Here is a 16,914-nt window from a genome sequence, read left to right on the forward strand (position 1 = left end):
CCTCCAAACCAAAAACAACCTTAAAGGCACCCAGTGCAACTTTCGAGGCTTAAAAATAAACATTCAATTTCTAGTCTTTTTTACACGTAATAAGTTTCAATAACTCCATACCATTACATACCGACATTTAAGCAGCAAAGATGAGACATCGTTGTGTGGTGAGAACTGATACAAAATCGATAACAACAACAATGCCGCCATTTTCTTTATTTTTTGTAACCTACAATAAATAAAGCAGGCTTCCAGTCAATGGAAAAATGGCTTCTCCCCACCAGCGATTGTTGTTGTTTACGATTTTCTATCAGTTCTCACCACACAACGACGTCTCATCTTTGCTCCTTGAATGTCGATATGTAATGGTATGGAGTTATTGAAACTTACTACGTGTAAAAAAGACTAGAAATTGAATGTTTATTTTTCATTGAATGTTTACATAAAGTTGCACTGGGTGCCTTTAAAGCCTATCAACAACACCATCAGGATGGGTCTACTTAATGTTAGGTCTCTTAATAACAAATAATTTTTAGTTAATGATTTTATTACCACCTCTAAACTGGATTTTGTGTTTTTAAGGCAAGGCAAGGCAACTTTATTTATATAGCACTTTTCATACACAAGGCAGACTCAAAGTGCTTCACATATAAACATTGTCATACAATTAAATTAAATAATAGATAAGTAAAAGAAAAACATATGCAAAGAAATGGGTAAAATAGAAAGTTAAAAAGGCATTTTAGTATTAAAATAGAAAATAAAGGCAAAGTTAAAAAAGCTTTTTAGAAAGTGCAATGTATTTAAGATTTAGCAGAAAGCTATAGCAAACATAAAAGTATTCAGTCTTGTTTTAAAGGTGCTCAGAGTTGGGGCAAGTCTTAAATCCTCTGGGAGTTTATTCCAGTTATTTGTTGCATAGTAACAAAATCCTGCTTTCCCATGTTTTGTGTTTACTCTGGGGATAATTAACAGATTGGTCTCAGAGCTTCTTAGTGGTCTAGAAGGCTGATGTAGTGGAAGCATATCAGTTAAATATTTTGGGCCTAAACCATGTAGGGATTTATAGGTAAGCAACATGATTTTAAAATCAATTCTCTGACCTACAGGAAGCCAATGTCACGATTTCAGAATTGGTGTAATATGATCAAATTTTTTGGTCTTTGTTAGAACTCTAGCAGCAGCATTCTGAACAAGCTGAAGCTTCCTCACAGTTTGTTTTGGGAGACCTGTAAGGAGACCATTGCAGTAATCAAGCTTACTAGTGATAAAGGCATGTACAAGTTTTTGTAAGACTTCGGTGGACATGAGCCCTCTAAGTCTTGCTACATTTTTAAGGTGATAATATGACGATTTTGTAACTGATTTGATGTGACTGTCAAAATGTAAATCTGAATCCATGATAACCCCTAGATTTCTGGCTTTGATTGAGGTTTTCAGGGACAGAGAGTGAAGGCGTTGGGTTACTTTAAGCCTTTCCATTTTAGAACCAAATACAATTATCTCTGTTTTGTCCTCATTTAGTTGAAGGAAATTTCGGCACATCCATTCCTTCACTTGCTCAATGCACTGGCACAGCAGATCTATGGGCCGATAGTCATTTGGTGATAGCGATACATAGATTTGCGTGTCATCAGCATAGCAATGATGGTCAATATTGTTATTTTGCATGATTTGCCCTAGTGGGAGCATGTAGATGTTGAATAAAGAGGGTCCAAAGATCGAACCTTGTGGGACTCCACATGTCACGTTGGTTGATTATGATACAAAGTCGCCAATGGAAACAAAGTAGTTCCTATTTTGTAGGTAGGACCTGAACCAATTTAAGACGGTGCCTGAAAGCCCCACCCAGTTTTCTAACCTTTCCAGAAGTAATGTATGGTCTACAGTGTCGAATGCAGCACTGAGGTCAAGTAGCATTAGTATTGAGGTTTTGCCAGAATCTGTGTTAAGACGGATGTCGTTTACAACTTTAATAAGGGCGGTCTCAGTGCTGTGCAGGGGTCGAAATCCTGATTGGAAGGTGTCATAGCAACCCGTTGATGCCAGGAACTGAAACATGGCTAGAACAAAATAACAGTGCAACCGTTCTGATAGAGACAGCTCCTCCCAACCATAACTTTTTTGATGCATGTAGATCTGGAAAAAGAGGTGGAGGGGTTGCTGCTGTATTAAAAAAAATGTTTTTCAGGGGAAACAGATGTTATTTGGTTCGAATCATCATTCGAAAAACTTTGTGCTGTATCGAAATGCTCGCCCAGAGTTCTCCTATTAATTATTTACAGGCCACCCACATACTCTGCAAATTATTTAGACAACCTCACAGAATTATTGTCTAGCATCTCCACAGACTTTGACTGTCTAGTTATAACTGGTGACTTCAATTTTCATACTGCTGATTTAAATGACAAATGTGCAAAAAAACTTTTTACCATTTTGGACACATTTGAACTGTCTCAACATGTGAAAGAGGCTACTCATTGTAAGGGGCACACTCTAGACCTGGTAAACCAAAGGGCCTCAATGTTTCTGATCTCTCTGTTACTGATCCTTCCTTGTCTGATCACTTTTGTGTTTTCTTTAATCTATCTTTCATTCCCGACATACAGACAAAATCAAATACTCTCAAAAAACGGTATATCAATGAAGAATCGAATGTACTTTTAAAAAATGTCATCTCCTTGCTACCACCTCTCAACCCATGTTCTGCTGATGATCTTGTAGAGAACTTTAATTTGAACATTTTGAAAGTCATAGATGTCATTGCACCTTAGAAGGTTATAACGATTTCTGGAAAGCAAAAGACACCCTGGAGAAAAGCTGCTTCTGTAACAGCACAGAAAAAAGAATGCAGGAAGGTTGAACGCATCTGGCGTAAAACAAAACTTCATATTCACCATGATATCTATAAAGAGAGCCTCCGTGCCTACAATTTAGACTTAAAAAGTGCGAGAGAAACATTTTTCTCCAATATCATTAAAACCAATACTAATAATGCAAAAACCCTATTTGCAACTGTGGACAGACTACCCTCCAACACAAATTCTACCTGATCTCCATTCCACGCAGAAATGCAATGAGTTTGCAGATTGTTATACTGATAAAATTGAAGGCATCAGACGAGCCATCAATATCTCCCCTTCAAACAAAAATGTTGGACTACCTCCCTGTTCAGGCAAAAGTGACGTGGCAGGGATGGCATGCTTTAATGTTATAGACTCTAAAAATCTTGTGGAAACTGTGACACAACTAAAGCCAACCACCTGTTGCCTTGATACTTTACCTACCAACCTCTTTAAGAATGTTTTTGACTGCCTAGCAATAGACATATCGCAGATAGTTAACAACTCTCTCAAGTCAGTCGACTTCCCAAAAGCCTTGATAGCCTAGGTACCTCTATTATTAACAACTACAGACCAATATCAAATCTACCCTTCATAAGTAAAATCATTGAGAAAGTTGTCCTCCAGCAACTTAATCACTTCCTGGTATCAACTGGTTGCTATGACACCTTCCAATCAGAATTTCGACCCCTGCACAGCACTGAGACCGCCATTATTAAAGTTGTAAACGACATCCGTCTTAACACAGACTCTGGCAAAACCTCAATACTAATGCTACTAGACCTCAGTGCTGCATTCGACACTGTAGACCATACAATACTTTTGGACATGTTAGAAAACTGGGTGGGGCTTTCAGGCACAGTCTTAAATTGGTTCAGATCCTACCTACAACATAGTAACTACTTTGTTTCCATTGGCGACTTTCTATCAGAATCAACCAGTGGTGTAGTCTACGTGATACGCAGGTATACGCCGTATACCCACTAGGAACGCACCAGGATTTGCGTATACTAGGGATGGGCGTGAGGAATCGATTACTCGAGTACTCCTCGTTACAAATGAACTCGGTTGGTGGACAGGCAAACTCGAGTTTGCATATGCACACACAAACAAAGTTTTCTGAAGCAAATGTATCAATTTTCTGTCGGCGCCACTAATGCATGCCGTGGGCACAAAGCAAATTAAATGTATCCATTTCTGTGTGGCGCGTTCCGTGCCGTGTGCAGGCACGCCAGAATTCAAAAAGTTAAGAGATGGCGGTTAAAGCAAAGCGCAGCGAAGAATTGAAATATTTTAAAGAAATAGGAGATCATAAGGTGAAATGTAAAATATGCCAAGCGAAATCGAGCTACAAGAAAGTTCTATGCGGCAACATATGCTCCTGAAACACAACGGTAAGTTTGGGAAAGCAGACCCACAGCAACCAAGTGTGTCGGCTATTTTCACCGCCTGTGTCCCGGCTGTGTAGAGAAGATCACAACGCTGAGTATTTCCATAGTCCATTTGCTGCCGTTTTATTTGCAGCTTTAAATTATTTGCAATGGTTAGGCTACTTGTTTCGTTTTTTCTGTAACAGTTTTTTTAACTGTTACAGGCCTTGGTTCGACGTGATTTAAATTGTGAGACGCATATTTATATTTGTAAGGAAAAAGTGTTTTGGACATTTGCAAAAATAAATAATGAATACTCTGATAACTCTGACTGTTTTGATGGAGAATAAGCATTACATGTTTGGTTGGTAATATTGCCGTTCATCATCAGGCCTATTCCTGCTGCAGATGCGTTGCATTCTAAAAATAGATTTGATTAAACGAGTACTCGTTCGATCACTCGAGTTTGGAATTTACTACTCGTGCCCATCCCTAGCGTATACCCACTTAAAAATGTGCACCGATATGCATCAATTGTCTTGTGACATATCTTTCACTTCTGTGTTTATTTTTCGCAAATGCCGGTTGGGTATAACTGCAACAAAATACTTTTAGCAGGGGAAGTTATCTCCTACATTCACCATTCATAAAATCCCCCCTGCGCGCTCGCGCTCTGCCCTGTCTCTGTTACGAAGCGCAAAGCTGCCCCTGCATCTCTGCATGTTAGTTGGCGGGCCGAGCCCCTCCTTCTCGCGCTGTGATCAGCAACCCACACAGATTGAAAGTTAAACGCGGGAACAATTGGCATAACAGTTAAAACAACTGGATAAAACGATAAAAACACAACACAAACACTTAAAGAGTCCCAGGCTACATGCTACAATAACATTCAACATTACAATATGAAAAACAAACTACACACACCGGGTCAACTTGCTACTGCAAGTTGACCCTGCAGCAGCAGATGCCACTACCAGAGCTACGGAGACTAGCAAAGACACAACAAAAAAGTGTGTGTGCGTGTGCGTGCGTGCGTGCGTGCGTGCGTGTCCAGTCCTCCCATATTAATGTGTAAACCACTTAACAAGTAGTCAACAGAAGACAATGTTTTAATCCCACTGTATATCTCCTTGTTACTTTTAGAGGAAAACCCCTGGCTAGCCTTTCGGACTGGGTGTCAGGCTAGGGAATTTAAAAACAGGCATTCTTGGTTAGAGTGGAGGGAAAAAAAGTTAGGTAAATGTCAGCCAACATGCAGTTGGCATACACAATTGAAATTCATAATGTTAATCACTATGCAAATGAGAGTATAGCTAATTCATGGTCATTTTTAAGGTGCAGTAATTTCACACTTTTACACAATTCAATTACTGTATGGTATGTTAGATAACAACAGTAAGAGCTAAAATTAGAGCAATTGAAAGAGTGAAACATTAGTCTCCTGTCATCTCCTTCTCATGCACTGGTTAGCCATGGTTGTAAACAGTTCAATAAATTATTTTGAGTAGATTTTGTCCTTGTTTAGCATGTGCTATCGCTACAACAGATATACAAAGGACAATTTGTCATTTTTGTGTTCTATTTGGTCATACGGTTATTAAAACTGATAAACCTATTCAGCTTTCCATGATTGTTGATAATCGTTATGCTCTTAAATCAGCGGGTTATAGAGTGTGGTGCGATACCTCATAAGCGCCACACACGTACACGTACCGGTGGGACAGGTTTGTACGAGGCTGGGAGGGAATCATCACAGTATACCCATTACAATAAAATAGACTACACCAGTAGTCTATTTTATTACACATGTCAACCAATGTGACATGTGGAGTCCCACAAGGTTCGATCTTAGGACCCTCTTTATTCAACATCTACATGCTCCCACTAGGGCAAATCATGTAAAATAACAATATTGACCATCATTGCTATGCTGATGACACGCAAATCTATGTATCGCTATCACCAAATGACTATCGGCCCAAAGATATGCTGTGCCAGTGCATTGAGCAAGTGAAAGACTGGATGTGCCGAAATTTCCTTCAACTAAATGAGGACAAAACAGATAATTGTATTTGGTGCTAAAACAGAAAGGCTTAAAGCAACCCAACACCTTCACTCTCTGTCCCTGAAAACCTCAATCAAAGCCAGGAATCTAGGGGTTATCATGGATTCAGATTTACATTTCGACAGTCACATCAAATCAGTTACAAAATCTGCATATTTCCACCCTAAAAATGTAGTAAGACTTAAGGCCCATTCACACCCTACGGTAAATACGGATACGGATGGTTTTGTCTGGTCCCGGAGGTGTTTCGTCCGTCAATGGGTCCGTCGCCTCTGAGCTTACGAATCCGGAGTGCTCCGGGAGAAACGGGGCAATACCACCGGAAATCGAGGTGGCAGTATAGAGTCAAAAGTCAGACCATTCGCGAAAATAGACAAGAGTAGTATAATATCTGATATGTATATATATATTGTATTTAACGTTTTATATTTAGATTATACTATATACCTGACCTTTTTATTTTATTTTTCCCCTGCTTTGGCAATGAGTGACTGGTCATTTAACAACATTTTGAGGAGATAATCTGCGGGTTGGTGAGGGGTGTCACATGCCACTGCCGCCTAGGGCTACACGTTTTGCACTTTTTTTTGCCGATTACGGATGACACAAAGCAAAATCATCTCTACAGATGTCATGTTTGCGATTGTCGATGCCGTTAATTTGTGAAACGACAGTCACTGCCCTCTAGAGGATTTATTGCCTAACATCCATAACAATGCTGAAACCAGACGGAGGTATGAAGGGTAGTTCCGGAGGCGACGTTTGGGACGACGGACGAATTTCGTCCGGATCCGGAGGTATGAATCGGACTTTAGAGGGCTCATGTCCACCGAAGACTTACAAAAACTTGTACATGCCTTTATCACTAGTAAGCTTGATTACTGCAATGGTCTCCTTACAGGTCTCCCAAAACAAACTCTAAGGAAGCTTCAGCTTGTTCAGAATGCTGCTGCTAGAGTTCTAACAAAGACCAAAAAATTTGAACATATTACACCAATTCTTAAATCGTTACATTGGCTTCCTAGGAGGGATAATTGATTTTAAAATCATGTCGCTAACCTATAAACCCCTACATGGTTTAGGCCCAAAATATTTATATATAAATATATATATACTGATATGCTTCCACTACATAAGCCTTCTAGAACACTAAGATCTTCTGAGACCAATCTGTTAATTATCCCCAGAGTAAACACGAAACATGGGAAAGCAGGATTTAGTTACTATGCAACAAATAGCTGGAATAAACTCCCTGAGGATTTAAGACCTGCCCCAACTCTGAGCACCTTTATAACAAGACTGAAGACTTTTATGTTTGCTTTAGCTTTCTGCTAAATTTTAAATACATTGCACTTTCTCAAAAGCTTTTTTTTAACTTTGCCTTTATTTTCTATTTTATTGCTAAAATGCCTTTTTAACTTTCCCTTTATTTTCTATTTTTACCAGAAAGATACATGATCTGATACCAGAGAGAAAGGATAAGGGTTTGAGACCCAAGTTCTGTCTGGGTTAGAGTCCTAGAATCTGGGTTGGAGTCCCAGAGAAAGGACCAAGTTCCTTTAGGTCGGGTTGGAGTCCCAGAGGAAGACCCGAGTTCTGTCGGGGTTAGAGTCCCAAGGTCTGTCTGGGCTGGAGTCCCAGAATAAGGCCTTTGGTTTGTGGTTAGAGTCCCGACGTGTGTCTGGGTTAGAGTCCTCAAATCTGGGTTAGAGACCTAGAATAGAGTCCGGGTTGGAGCCCTGGGGAAAGTACCAAGTTCCTTTAGGTCGGGTTGGAGAACCGACGTGGGTACCAGAGAGACTGTTGATCTGATCTTAAATACATTGCACTTTCTATTTTTCCTAATTTCTTTGAATATGTTTTCTTTTACTTTCTAAAATGCCTTTTTAACTTTCCCTTTATTTTCTATTTTTACCAGAAAGATACATGATCTGATACCAGAGAGAAAGGATAAGGGTTTGAGACCCAAGATCTGTCTGGGTTAGAGTCCTAGAATCTGGGTTGGAGTCCCAGAGAAAGGACCAAGTTCCTTAGGTCAGGTTGGAGTCCCAGAGAAAGACCTGAGTTCCCGACGTCTGTCTGGGTTGGATTCCCAGAATAAGGCCTTTGGTTCGTGGTTAGAGTTCCGACGTGTGTCTGGGTTAGAGTCCTAGAATCTGGGTTAGAGTCTTAGAATAGAGTCCTAGCCTAGAATAGAAATTGACTAGAATCCAGGTTGGAGTCCCAGAGAAAGTACAAGTTCCTTTAAGCCCAGTTCAGACCAAAGATTCACCTTGCAACGGCTTGCAACGAGACGGTTTTAGAACGTCGCCGGGGCGGTGTGAACGGGTCGTTGCAAGCCGTTGCAAGGAGTTGCAAGGCGTCGTAAGGAGTTGCAAGGAGTCGCCAGAGATTGAACATGTAAAATCGCAAGGTCCAGTTTTAGAACGCGGCGATTTAACTATTCCTCTTCAGCCAATCACAGCACAGAACAACTTGTACGTCACAGCCTTACTCCGTCCCGGTACCGTACTGTCCACTCCAGCATAAAAAGATCAGAAGATGGCAGACTTCTGGTCCGAGGAGAGGGAGGAGAACTTAATTCGGTAATTAAATTCGGTTGAAATGCAGTCCCGTTAATTTGTGTTCGTCTTCTGAATTAAAGGCCTCACCAGATCCTCCAGATGATGGAATAGGACCGGGGACAGGCGTGTAAAATTGGTGAAAGCTGACATATCCCCGATTTCCAGCTCTCTACACAGATTGGCGTAGGCACCCTGTTTCTGCCGCTGAAGTACCCTACTGCGGCTCCGTATTCTTGGCTTTATAACTCGCCGTCTCTCCTTTTCATGATTAAAGCCACAGCAAAAACTGCGACCATTTCACTCTCACTAACATAATTAGGCCTATTTATAATTAAGTTATCCATCTCCAAGTAGTAGTTGAGCCGATGGTGAACAAATACAGATCAAACTGAAATTCAACTAACGGAAAATGCAATGTATCCAACAACGGGTAATCAAAACTAACGGTAAGCTCCAGCTATTTACTCTAATGCAGATGTAGTGGAGAATGACAAACCACAGTAACTCTAGCCTACTCTCAAGTAAAATAAAAATAAAACTAATTGCAAACCTAACTAATCGCAAACCTAACTAATCTAACCTAACCTACGCAAATGATGATGTTGCGGCTCTCAGCTGTGCCAGAGGGTTCACAGTTGCTATGGAAACCACCTAGCGTCGCAGCCCGTTGCATCGCGTTGCAGCCAGTGTGAACGGCCCAGTTTTAGAACGTCGCAGCCCGTCTCGTCGCAAGGAGTTGCGAGTTGCAAGCCGCTGCAAGGTGAATCTTTGGTCTGAACTGGGCTTTCGGTCTGGTTGGAGTCCCGACGTGGGTACCAAATTCCTTTAGGTCGGGTTGGAGTCCCGACGGGGGTTACCAGAGAGACTGTTGATCTGATCTTAAATACATTGCACTTTCTATTCTACTCATTTCTTTGCATATGTTTTCTTTTACTTAATCTATTATTTTATTTTATTGCATGACAATGTTTATATGTGAAGCACTTTGAGTCTGCCTTGTGTATGAAAAGTGCTATATAAATAAAGTTGCCTTGCCCTGCCTACCTGCTATATTTGTTTTGTGGTTAATTATGCTGTTGTGGAATAACTTTTAATGTTTTAACCCGCAACCATATATTCATTTGTCTTTAAGTAAGATAATGAGACTTAATTTAAGTTATTCAAAGTCATGGTGCTTTATTTGTGACGGGTTGTTGGCTAGTGTCACTGCCTAAAAGAATGGTAACTGGGAGTGTGTCATCCACACCAAAATATTTTCATACTTTTAGTTTTTACTTTAGTATTTAAAGTACTTAAAGAGCACTTTCTGGAAATAAAGTAACTGTTCCAGTAATGCTGTGTGCTGTCATGTATGTGTATTCTATGTTAATGAGTAGTGACATCATTAGTGAGTGCACCCTAAGGGTGCACTCACACTAGGCCATCTGGCCGTGGCCGTGGCCGTTTTCGCACCTAACCGTGCTCAAATCTGCCAGTGTGAGTGTGGCCAGGCCAGGCCAATTTGGCCACTTGGGAGAGGTGTGCTGCTACGGTACGGGCCGCTACGGTACAGATGCTAATGAGCCGACACGCGCACAAGCACGGCTACGCAACCTGAGCTGGATGACGTATAGTCAATGCGACGACCACGGACATAATAAAGGCGACGAGCCTTCTTTCCAATTAAACGGTAAACATGTATCCAAATAAGCAACAGACTCAGCAAAGTGCGAACTGTGTTTTCTGTGTTGTTGTCCATTGTTGTTAAAACTCTGACTGGCGGCAGACTTTATTATGGTCCATGCAGCGGACGCTTGGTGATGACGTGTTACTTACGACGTGATGACGTATGTACAAGAGCCTACCGTGGCCAGGCCACAGTTGCGACGGCCAACGGCCACGGCCAGATGGCCTAGTGTGAGTGCAGGCCAGAGAACAATGGGGCCATTTGAGCACGGTTAGGTGTGAAAACGGCCAACGGCCACGGCCAGATGGCCTAGTGTGAGTGCACCCTTAAAGACCCAATAGTGTTTTCTTGTACCTTTAAACCACATATATGTCGGAGAGATAAAGAACAAAAGTTTCAGGGTGGTGTGTAAGAGGTTGTAGGGAGTTGTGTAGGGTGTGTTTGAGATCTAAAGTGACCTAGATTTTTTGCAATGTTTCAATCCAACCCCCATAGCTCTAGGACCTCAGGAAAGATAGATAGATAGATATATATACTTTATTAATCCCGGGGGAAATTCAAGAAAGGGGAGTTTATCTAAACCAACACCGGGCTGGTCTGGGGAAAAGGTCCAACTATCACATATAAACCTGTGTGTGTGTGTGTGCGTGTGTCTCACCGTCGGCGGCGGTGCAGCGTGAGGCCAGCTCCCAGAGGACCAGGCCCAGGGCATACATGTCAATGCGCAGGAACGAGTCCCGCTGGAAGTTGATGGCCCCCTCCAGCACCTCGGGGGCCATGTACCTCCTGGTACCCACCTGGGAGGGCCAGGGGACAGGGTCAAGTCTGTGTGTGTGTGTGTGTGTGTGTGTGTGTGTGTGTGTGTGTGTGTGTGTGTGTGTGTGTGTGTCTGTATCTGAGTCTGTGTGTGTGTCTAATGAATCCTAAAAAAACGATACATTGTGATACTGTTTAATACATCAACAGAAAATGCCTGACAACCTACATTTTATTCAAATGAATGTATTTATTTACCCGTTTATAACTAACCATCAAACAGTAGTAGGCCTCTCCCTTAACATGGAAATAATAAATATCCAAAGGAATGTCAGTAGAATTTACATGATCTTGAACGGCAACATGTACCGTCCGGCATAGAATAAACCTCTAAATCTACAATGTTAGTTAACATTAAACCAAACAACACAGGGGCTGTGTCCCAGTGGGGGATGAAGCCACATCCATTGGTTGTTCCCGGTCCCGCCCCCGGCTCCAGGAAGGAGTGTCACTCTTTAGTGAAGAGTGCTTTTACTGTTCGATTATCGTCTCTGAGCATTTACGAGATTCTTATTTATTATTCAGTGTAGGTTGGTTCATGAGCCCTGCTGGTTCAAGAATTTATCGTTTGTGTTTGAGTCGGGTAATCAAACCCTTAAAAGGCTTTCGCCTCCGTCTCTCTCGCTCACTCTCTCCTCACATTTATTAGAATGTATATAACCATTATGCAATAGTACCTTCAACATTTGAATGATTGCCTGAGAATGTGATACGCAGTAAAAATGTATTACAATAGTAAATACAGGTTTAGAAATAATCATAAACATAAGTAACTTCGAACGTAACAAAAAGATAAAGACCTGAGAGAATGTAAACAGAGCAATAAAACCGTTATTGGTTACAAATCCAAAAAAACAACATTGCTATCGCTGAGTTTGCACATACTTGCTTATTGTATATTCTACATTTGCTGCAGGTTTTAGTTATTCGCCTAGTTCTTCCGGAAGACACACAGGAGCGATGTAAGCGCAGATGAGTGGTCATGTCTGTTGTATGACCAGAGCCTAAATACTGGACTTCTTGGCAGGTTACTGTTTTCTAGGCAAGGTTCCAAATTGCAACCCTTTTGGTGGCATATGCTCCCAAAATGTAATGTGTGACCTGAAATATGATTGCGAGCATTCATTTTTACCCTTACTAAAGTTACATTTACAAACACCGAATTAAATCCACTATTTTCCGCAATCTTTTGGTTTGGTTTAATATATTGTTTGTTATTTAAGAATATAGATATTATAATAATATATTATTATTATTATTAATATGATAATTAATGTGTACAGTTCTGCTGCTCACAGGATCATCGAAATGTGTCTGCGTCTAAGTGCGTGCGTGCGCGTGGCGGCATTAACAGATGTCTGCGAGACAGCGTTTGGGTGCGTCAGTGTGATTGTGTAAGGTTGTCCGTGCGTGTGTGAGAGAGCACGTGCGTCAATGCCTGTGTGCGTGCGCTGCCATCCCCAACCTGTCCGTGCGTGTCCCCTGCCGACTTCCCGGCCTCGAACTTGAGTGCGAGGCCGAAGTCTGCGATGCAGGCGGTCAGGTCCTTCTTCAGCAGCACATTCTTGCTCTTCATGTCCCTGGGGGGTCACACACACACACACACACACACACACACACACACACACACACACACACACACACACACACACACACACACACACACACACATCAGCTGTCCCACCCACGAGATCTTGAAGCATGAGTGCAGAGCTTGGGTAGAACCTGTGTGATGGAGGGCTTGGGGCCCCAGTACCTGTGTGATGGGGGGCTTGTGGCCCCGGTACCTGTGTGCGATGGAGGGCTTGTGGCCCCACCACCTGTGTGTGATGGAGGGCTTGTGGCCCCGGTACCTGTGTGCGATGGAGGGCTTGTGGCCCCGGTACCTGTGTGCGATGGAGGGCTTGTGGCCTTCGCGATGCCCGGGGATGTCCTCGTGGAGGTAGGCCAGGCCACGTGCCAGTGTCTGGGCCACCAGACACAGCTCGCCCCACGACAGCAGGTGGGCCTTCAGGTAGTCCGTCAGTGAGCCCTGGGGGGAGGGAGGAGGGGAGGAGAGCGAGGACGTTTTAGGTTGTGACAGGGTGCCTGTTTTATGCTGACATGGTGACCGTCTTAGGTTTTGACATGGTGTCTTGCGTTGTGACTTATTGGCTGTTTTATGTTGTGACAGGGTGATTGATTTATGTTGCGACTGTTTTAGGTTGTGACTGCGTGACTGTTTTAGGTTGTGACTGCGTGAATGTTTAAGGTTGTGACGTGGTGACTGTTTTAGGTTGTGACGTGGTGACTGTTTAAGGTTGTGACGTGGTAACTGTTTTAGGTTGTGACATGGTGACTGTTTCAAGTTGTGACAGGGTGACTTAGGTTGGGTTGTAGTGTACACTTGGTGTAATGACACCTTGTTACGTAGGTTGTGGACATTTATGTTAAACTGTTGCCTGTGCACAAAGGATTTGGACAAATCACGCAGAAAGCACGTTGAAGTCCATAGTTGTCAACCCTCCTGATTTTCTTTGTAGAGTCCCGGTTTTCCCTGTCCTTTCCGGGTAAGTCAACCTGAAGCATCATTCCCCTTCAGTTCTCGCTAAAGACATAATTTTTTCATAAAGAATTGGAATCTGCCGCTCGTACCTACAAGGCTGGTTAACGTGGCTGCTAAAACTTATTTCTGTCTACATCTGATAGTGTGATTAACAAGGATCCGCTAGAATGTAGGACATTTAGTTTGTGAAACAAATCTCTTTTCCTAGAGGAGGACAGTGATATCGGACCATCTCTTCGTTTCTCAGGGTTCAAGGGTGGCGAGCAGGGGCCGATATCAGAGGCTTCAAAAACGTGAGGCACTCCAGAGGGCCACTCCAGGCAAACTGACAGGAATCTTGAGATGTGAAACGTTTGCAATGCCCCGGTTGTAAGAATGCTCAATAGCGACTTCAATAGAGAATAATAACTTGAGTAAAATTCTTTTTTCAACCTCCTGGAGAACTTTGGTAATTATAATATTGACTGTGGACAATAAGGTTATGATGTTCTAATTTCACTATTCTAGTGGCAACATTCAGCCACTAGAGGGCCCTCAAACACACTGATCCCTGTCCCTGAAACTTTACGTTATGTTTAAATGACAAATACTGTTTAGAATATCTTACAAAGTTAGATTATTCCACGGTACATCAGAGTCTAACATGATTAATCATAATTTTATTAGATAAAAAAAAAAAGGGTAACACACACACTCAATTTTTGTTTTATCAATATATCAAAGGATACAAATGCTATGTGTTGTATAATGAATGAATCACAAATACTGCAGGCCGCATTCAGTCTTTGAAATTCCTCCTGCTGGGGATCCGATCACTGTGCCCTGATGTCTAATAGGGAAAACAGACAGTGTGGTGCGAAGGGCCCCGTCTTTCAAACAGAGGCACCCATGAACATGGAAACACTGCCCAGCAAACAGCGATGAGTGAGCATCAAGTGCTTTGCTCAAGGACCCCACATCCTTTTGTTTGTATTGCCAAAAAAAACGTGTAGGGAGAATCGACCCAACAACCACTCCAGGTGCTGGCTGTCTTAGGATCTTGAACTTGAACCACCGCTCTGGTTGGGAACTATAGTGTGTGTGTGTGTGTGTGTGTGTGTGTGTGTGTGTGTGTGTGTGTGTGTGTGTGTGTGTGTGTGTGTGTGTGTGTGTGTGTACCCTCTCGTGGTAGTCGGTGATGAGCCAAAGCTCCATCGCCAGGTTGTTGTTCCTCTTCTCCATGCCCATGAAGTGCAGGATGTTGTCGTGCTTCATGCCGCTCACGCTGTAGATGTCATACTCGTTCTGCCATGACAGCTTGTCCTGGGAAAGGGAGGAGTGGGGGGGAGAGGTGATGAGGGTGACGCAGACAGAAATAGAGAAAAAGATAGAAAGGGGGGAGAGTAATAAGGGAGGGGAGAGAAAGAAGGGGGAAAAGAGAGACGGGTTGAGGTTGGGAGACAGGGAGGAGACATAAAGGGGGGTGGGAGAGAGGAAAAAAGAGGGGAGGTGAGAGAGAAAGGGGGCAAGAGATGAGGAGAGAAAGAGATAGTGAGAGAGAGAATAAAACGTCAAAAAAAAAGTATATTTGCTTCTCTTAGATCAATGAAATGAATTCAAGAGTATTTGAATGAATATTTTTTTATTTTTTTCTCTACCTTTTGTGATTATAGCCACCTAACATGCTTGATTTTGAAGCAGTTCTCAAAAAATGTCCTCTGTAATGTTAGCAAATTGATTATAATATTCTCTGCAACTTTCCTCTGCTATGGTGGAAAACATTTGGTTGTTATAGTGTTGTTATAGTGTAATATTTGGGCGGGGCTGTCCGGTACCTGAATTGGGAAGATCTTGACGGCCACGTATTCGCTGAGGAGCCGCGCTTTCCAAACGCAGCCGAAACGGCCCCTGGCCTTCACCTCCACCAGCTGCAGGGGCCTCTGGGCCATGATGGGGGACGGTGGAGAGGGCCCGGGGTCCTTGGCAAGAGAGAGAGACAGAGAGAGATGGAAGGAGAGATACGGAAGCACATCGAGAGACAATGATGGAGGGACAGAGAAAAAGAGAGACAGGGACAGAGAGAGAGTGAGAGAGATGCAAAGATGGAGAGAGACAGAGACAGAGAGAGAGAGAGAAAGAGAGAGAGGTTTGATGGTTAGCAGATTGTGTGTTCCCCAACATAGGCGTCCAGTGTGGGACAAAACAGGGCTGCAACATGGGGGGGGGGTGAAAGTTATTCACAATCTTGTCCCCTTTGCATGGTGTGACTAGCAGGCCTTGCTTTTGCAAGCTATGGACCGCAGGTTTGATTCTCTGACTGTGTGCTTCAGCTTAGCCTCGTGAAACCATCCTGATGACCACCTTTGCTTCCCAGTGAATAGGAGTTTGGCCTTGATTGGGTATCAACTGTTTCCAAATATGGCCCCGGCCTAATCTTAAGGCTTGGTTCTAAAACCTCCAGCCAATCAGAGTGAGGCTTGTCTCTCTTTGCTCTCACCGAATCCAGTGATCAAAGAATTGCGTGCGTTCCGTTCCTGTTTCGACGTTGTTATTCAGTCTATTTCTGATAAAGAAAACTTTTTGGATTGCTACGTCGATTGGTCCACTCTTAAATTGTGCGCGCTTTCACCGTGATCAAGGCCGGACCAATCTGCTGAGGGAAACAGAGAGGAGCTCATAGGATCAGGATGTCTCGCAAGGCTGGCTTTAGTGCACAATGTTGAACAATATCAAAATGTCAAGTGAGTCGAGTTCGTGGTAGCACCTAGCAAAACACTGAAGTGCATTCAGAAGCTGGCGGAAGCAAAACCCTGATGCTTGGGTCGCAGATAGATAAAACACTGCTTTTGTCTGCTGAACTTTGAAAACATACAATAAAAGTTTGATTTTGTTTTTTGATGCTTTCAAATCAAAACCTAGATTTTACACCTTATGACATCATTGTGATCATCATCATACGTTGCAACATCTAACATACGTATTTGACACATCCAAACATTGAATTGCCGTTGCGGGTCTATATCGAACAAATGTAAATTCAAGAATGGCATGACTGTGTCATCGACGCTGTCAACG

At 42.7% G+C, this 16,914-nt stretch overlaps 1 protein-coding gene across 2 annotated transcripts in view; it reads right to left on the minus strand.

The window, feature by feature from the left end:
• The window catches only part of LOC132456396 (activin receptor type-2A-like), a 74,919-nt gene that overhangs the window by 17,302 nt on the left and 40,703 nt on the right, over positions 1-16,914 (minus strand). For both annotated transcript variants that reach the window (XM_060050747.1, XM_060050748.1), the window contains 5 exons: positions 15,675-15,818; positions 15,019-15,162; positions 13,202-13,347; positions 12,781-12,895; positions 11,158-11,296 (listed from right to left, as the gene is read on the minus strand). In XM_060050747.1, coding sequence (XP_059906730.1) covers positions 11,158-11,296; positions 12,781-12,895; positions 13,202-13,347; positions 15,019-15,162; positions 15,675-15,818 — 688 coding nt within the window. The remainder of the gene's footprint in view (positions 1-11,157; positions 11,297-12,780; positions 12,896-13,201; positions 13,348-15,018; positions 15,163-15,674; positions 15,819-16,914) is intronic.

This window comes from Gadus macrocephalus, chromosome 4 (genome assembly GCF_031168955.1).
Source record: "Gadus macrocephalus chromosome 4, ASM3116895v1".
NCBI lineage: Eukaryota > Metazoa > Chordata > Actinopteri > Gadiformes > Gadidae > Gadus > Gadus macrocephalus.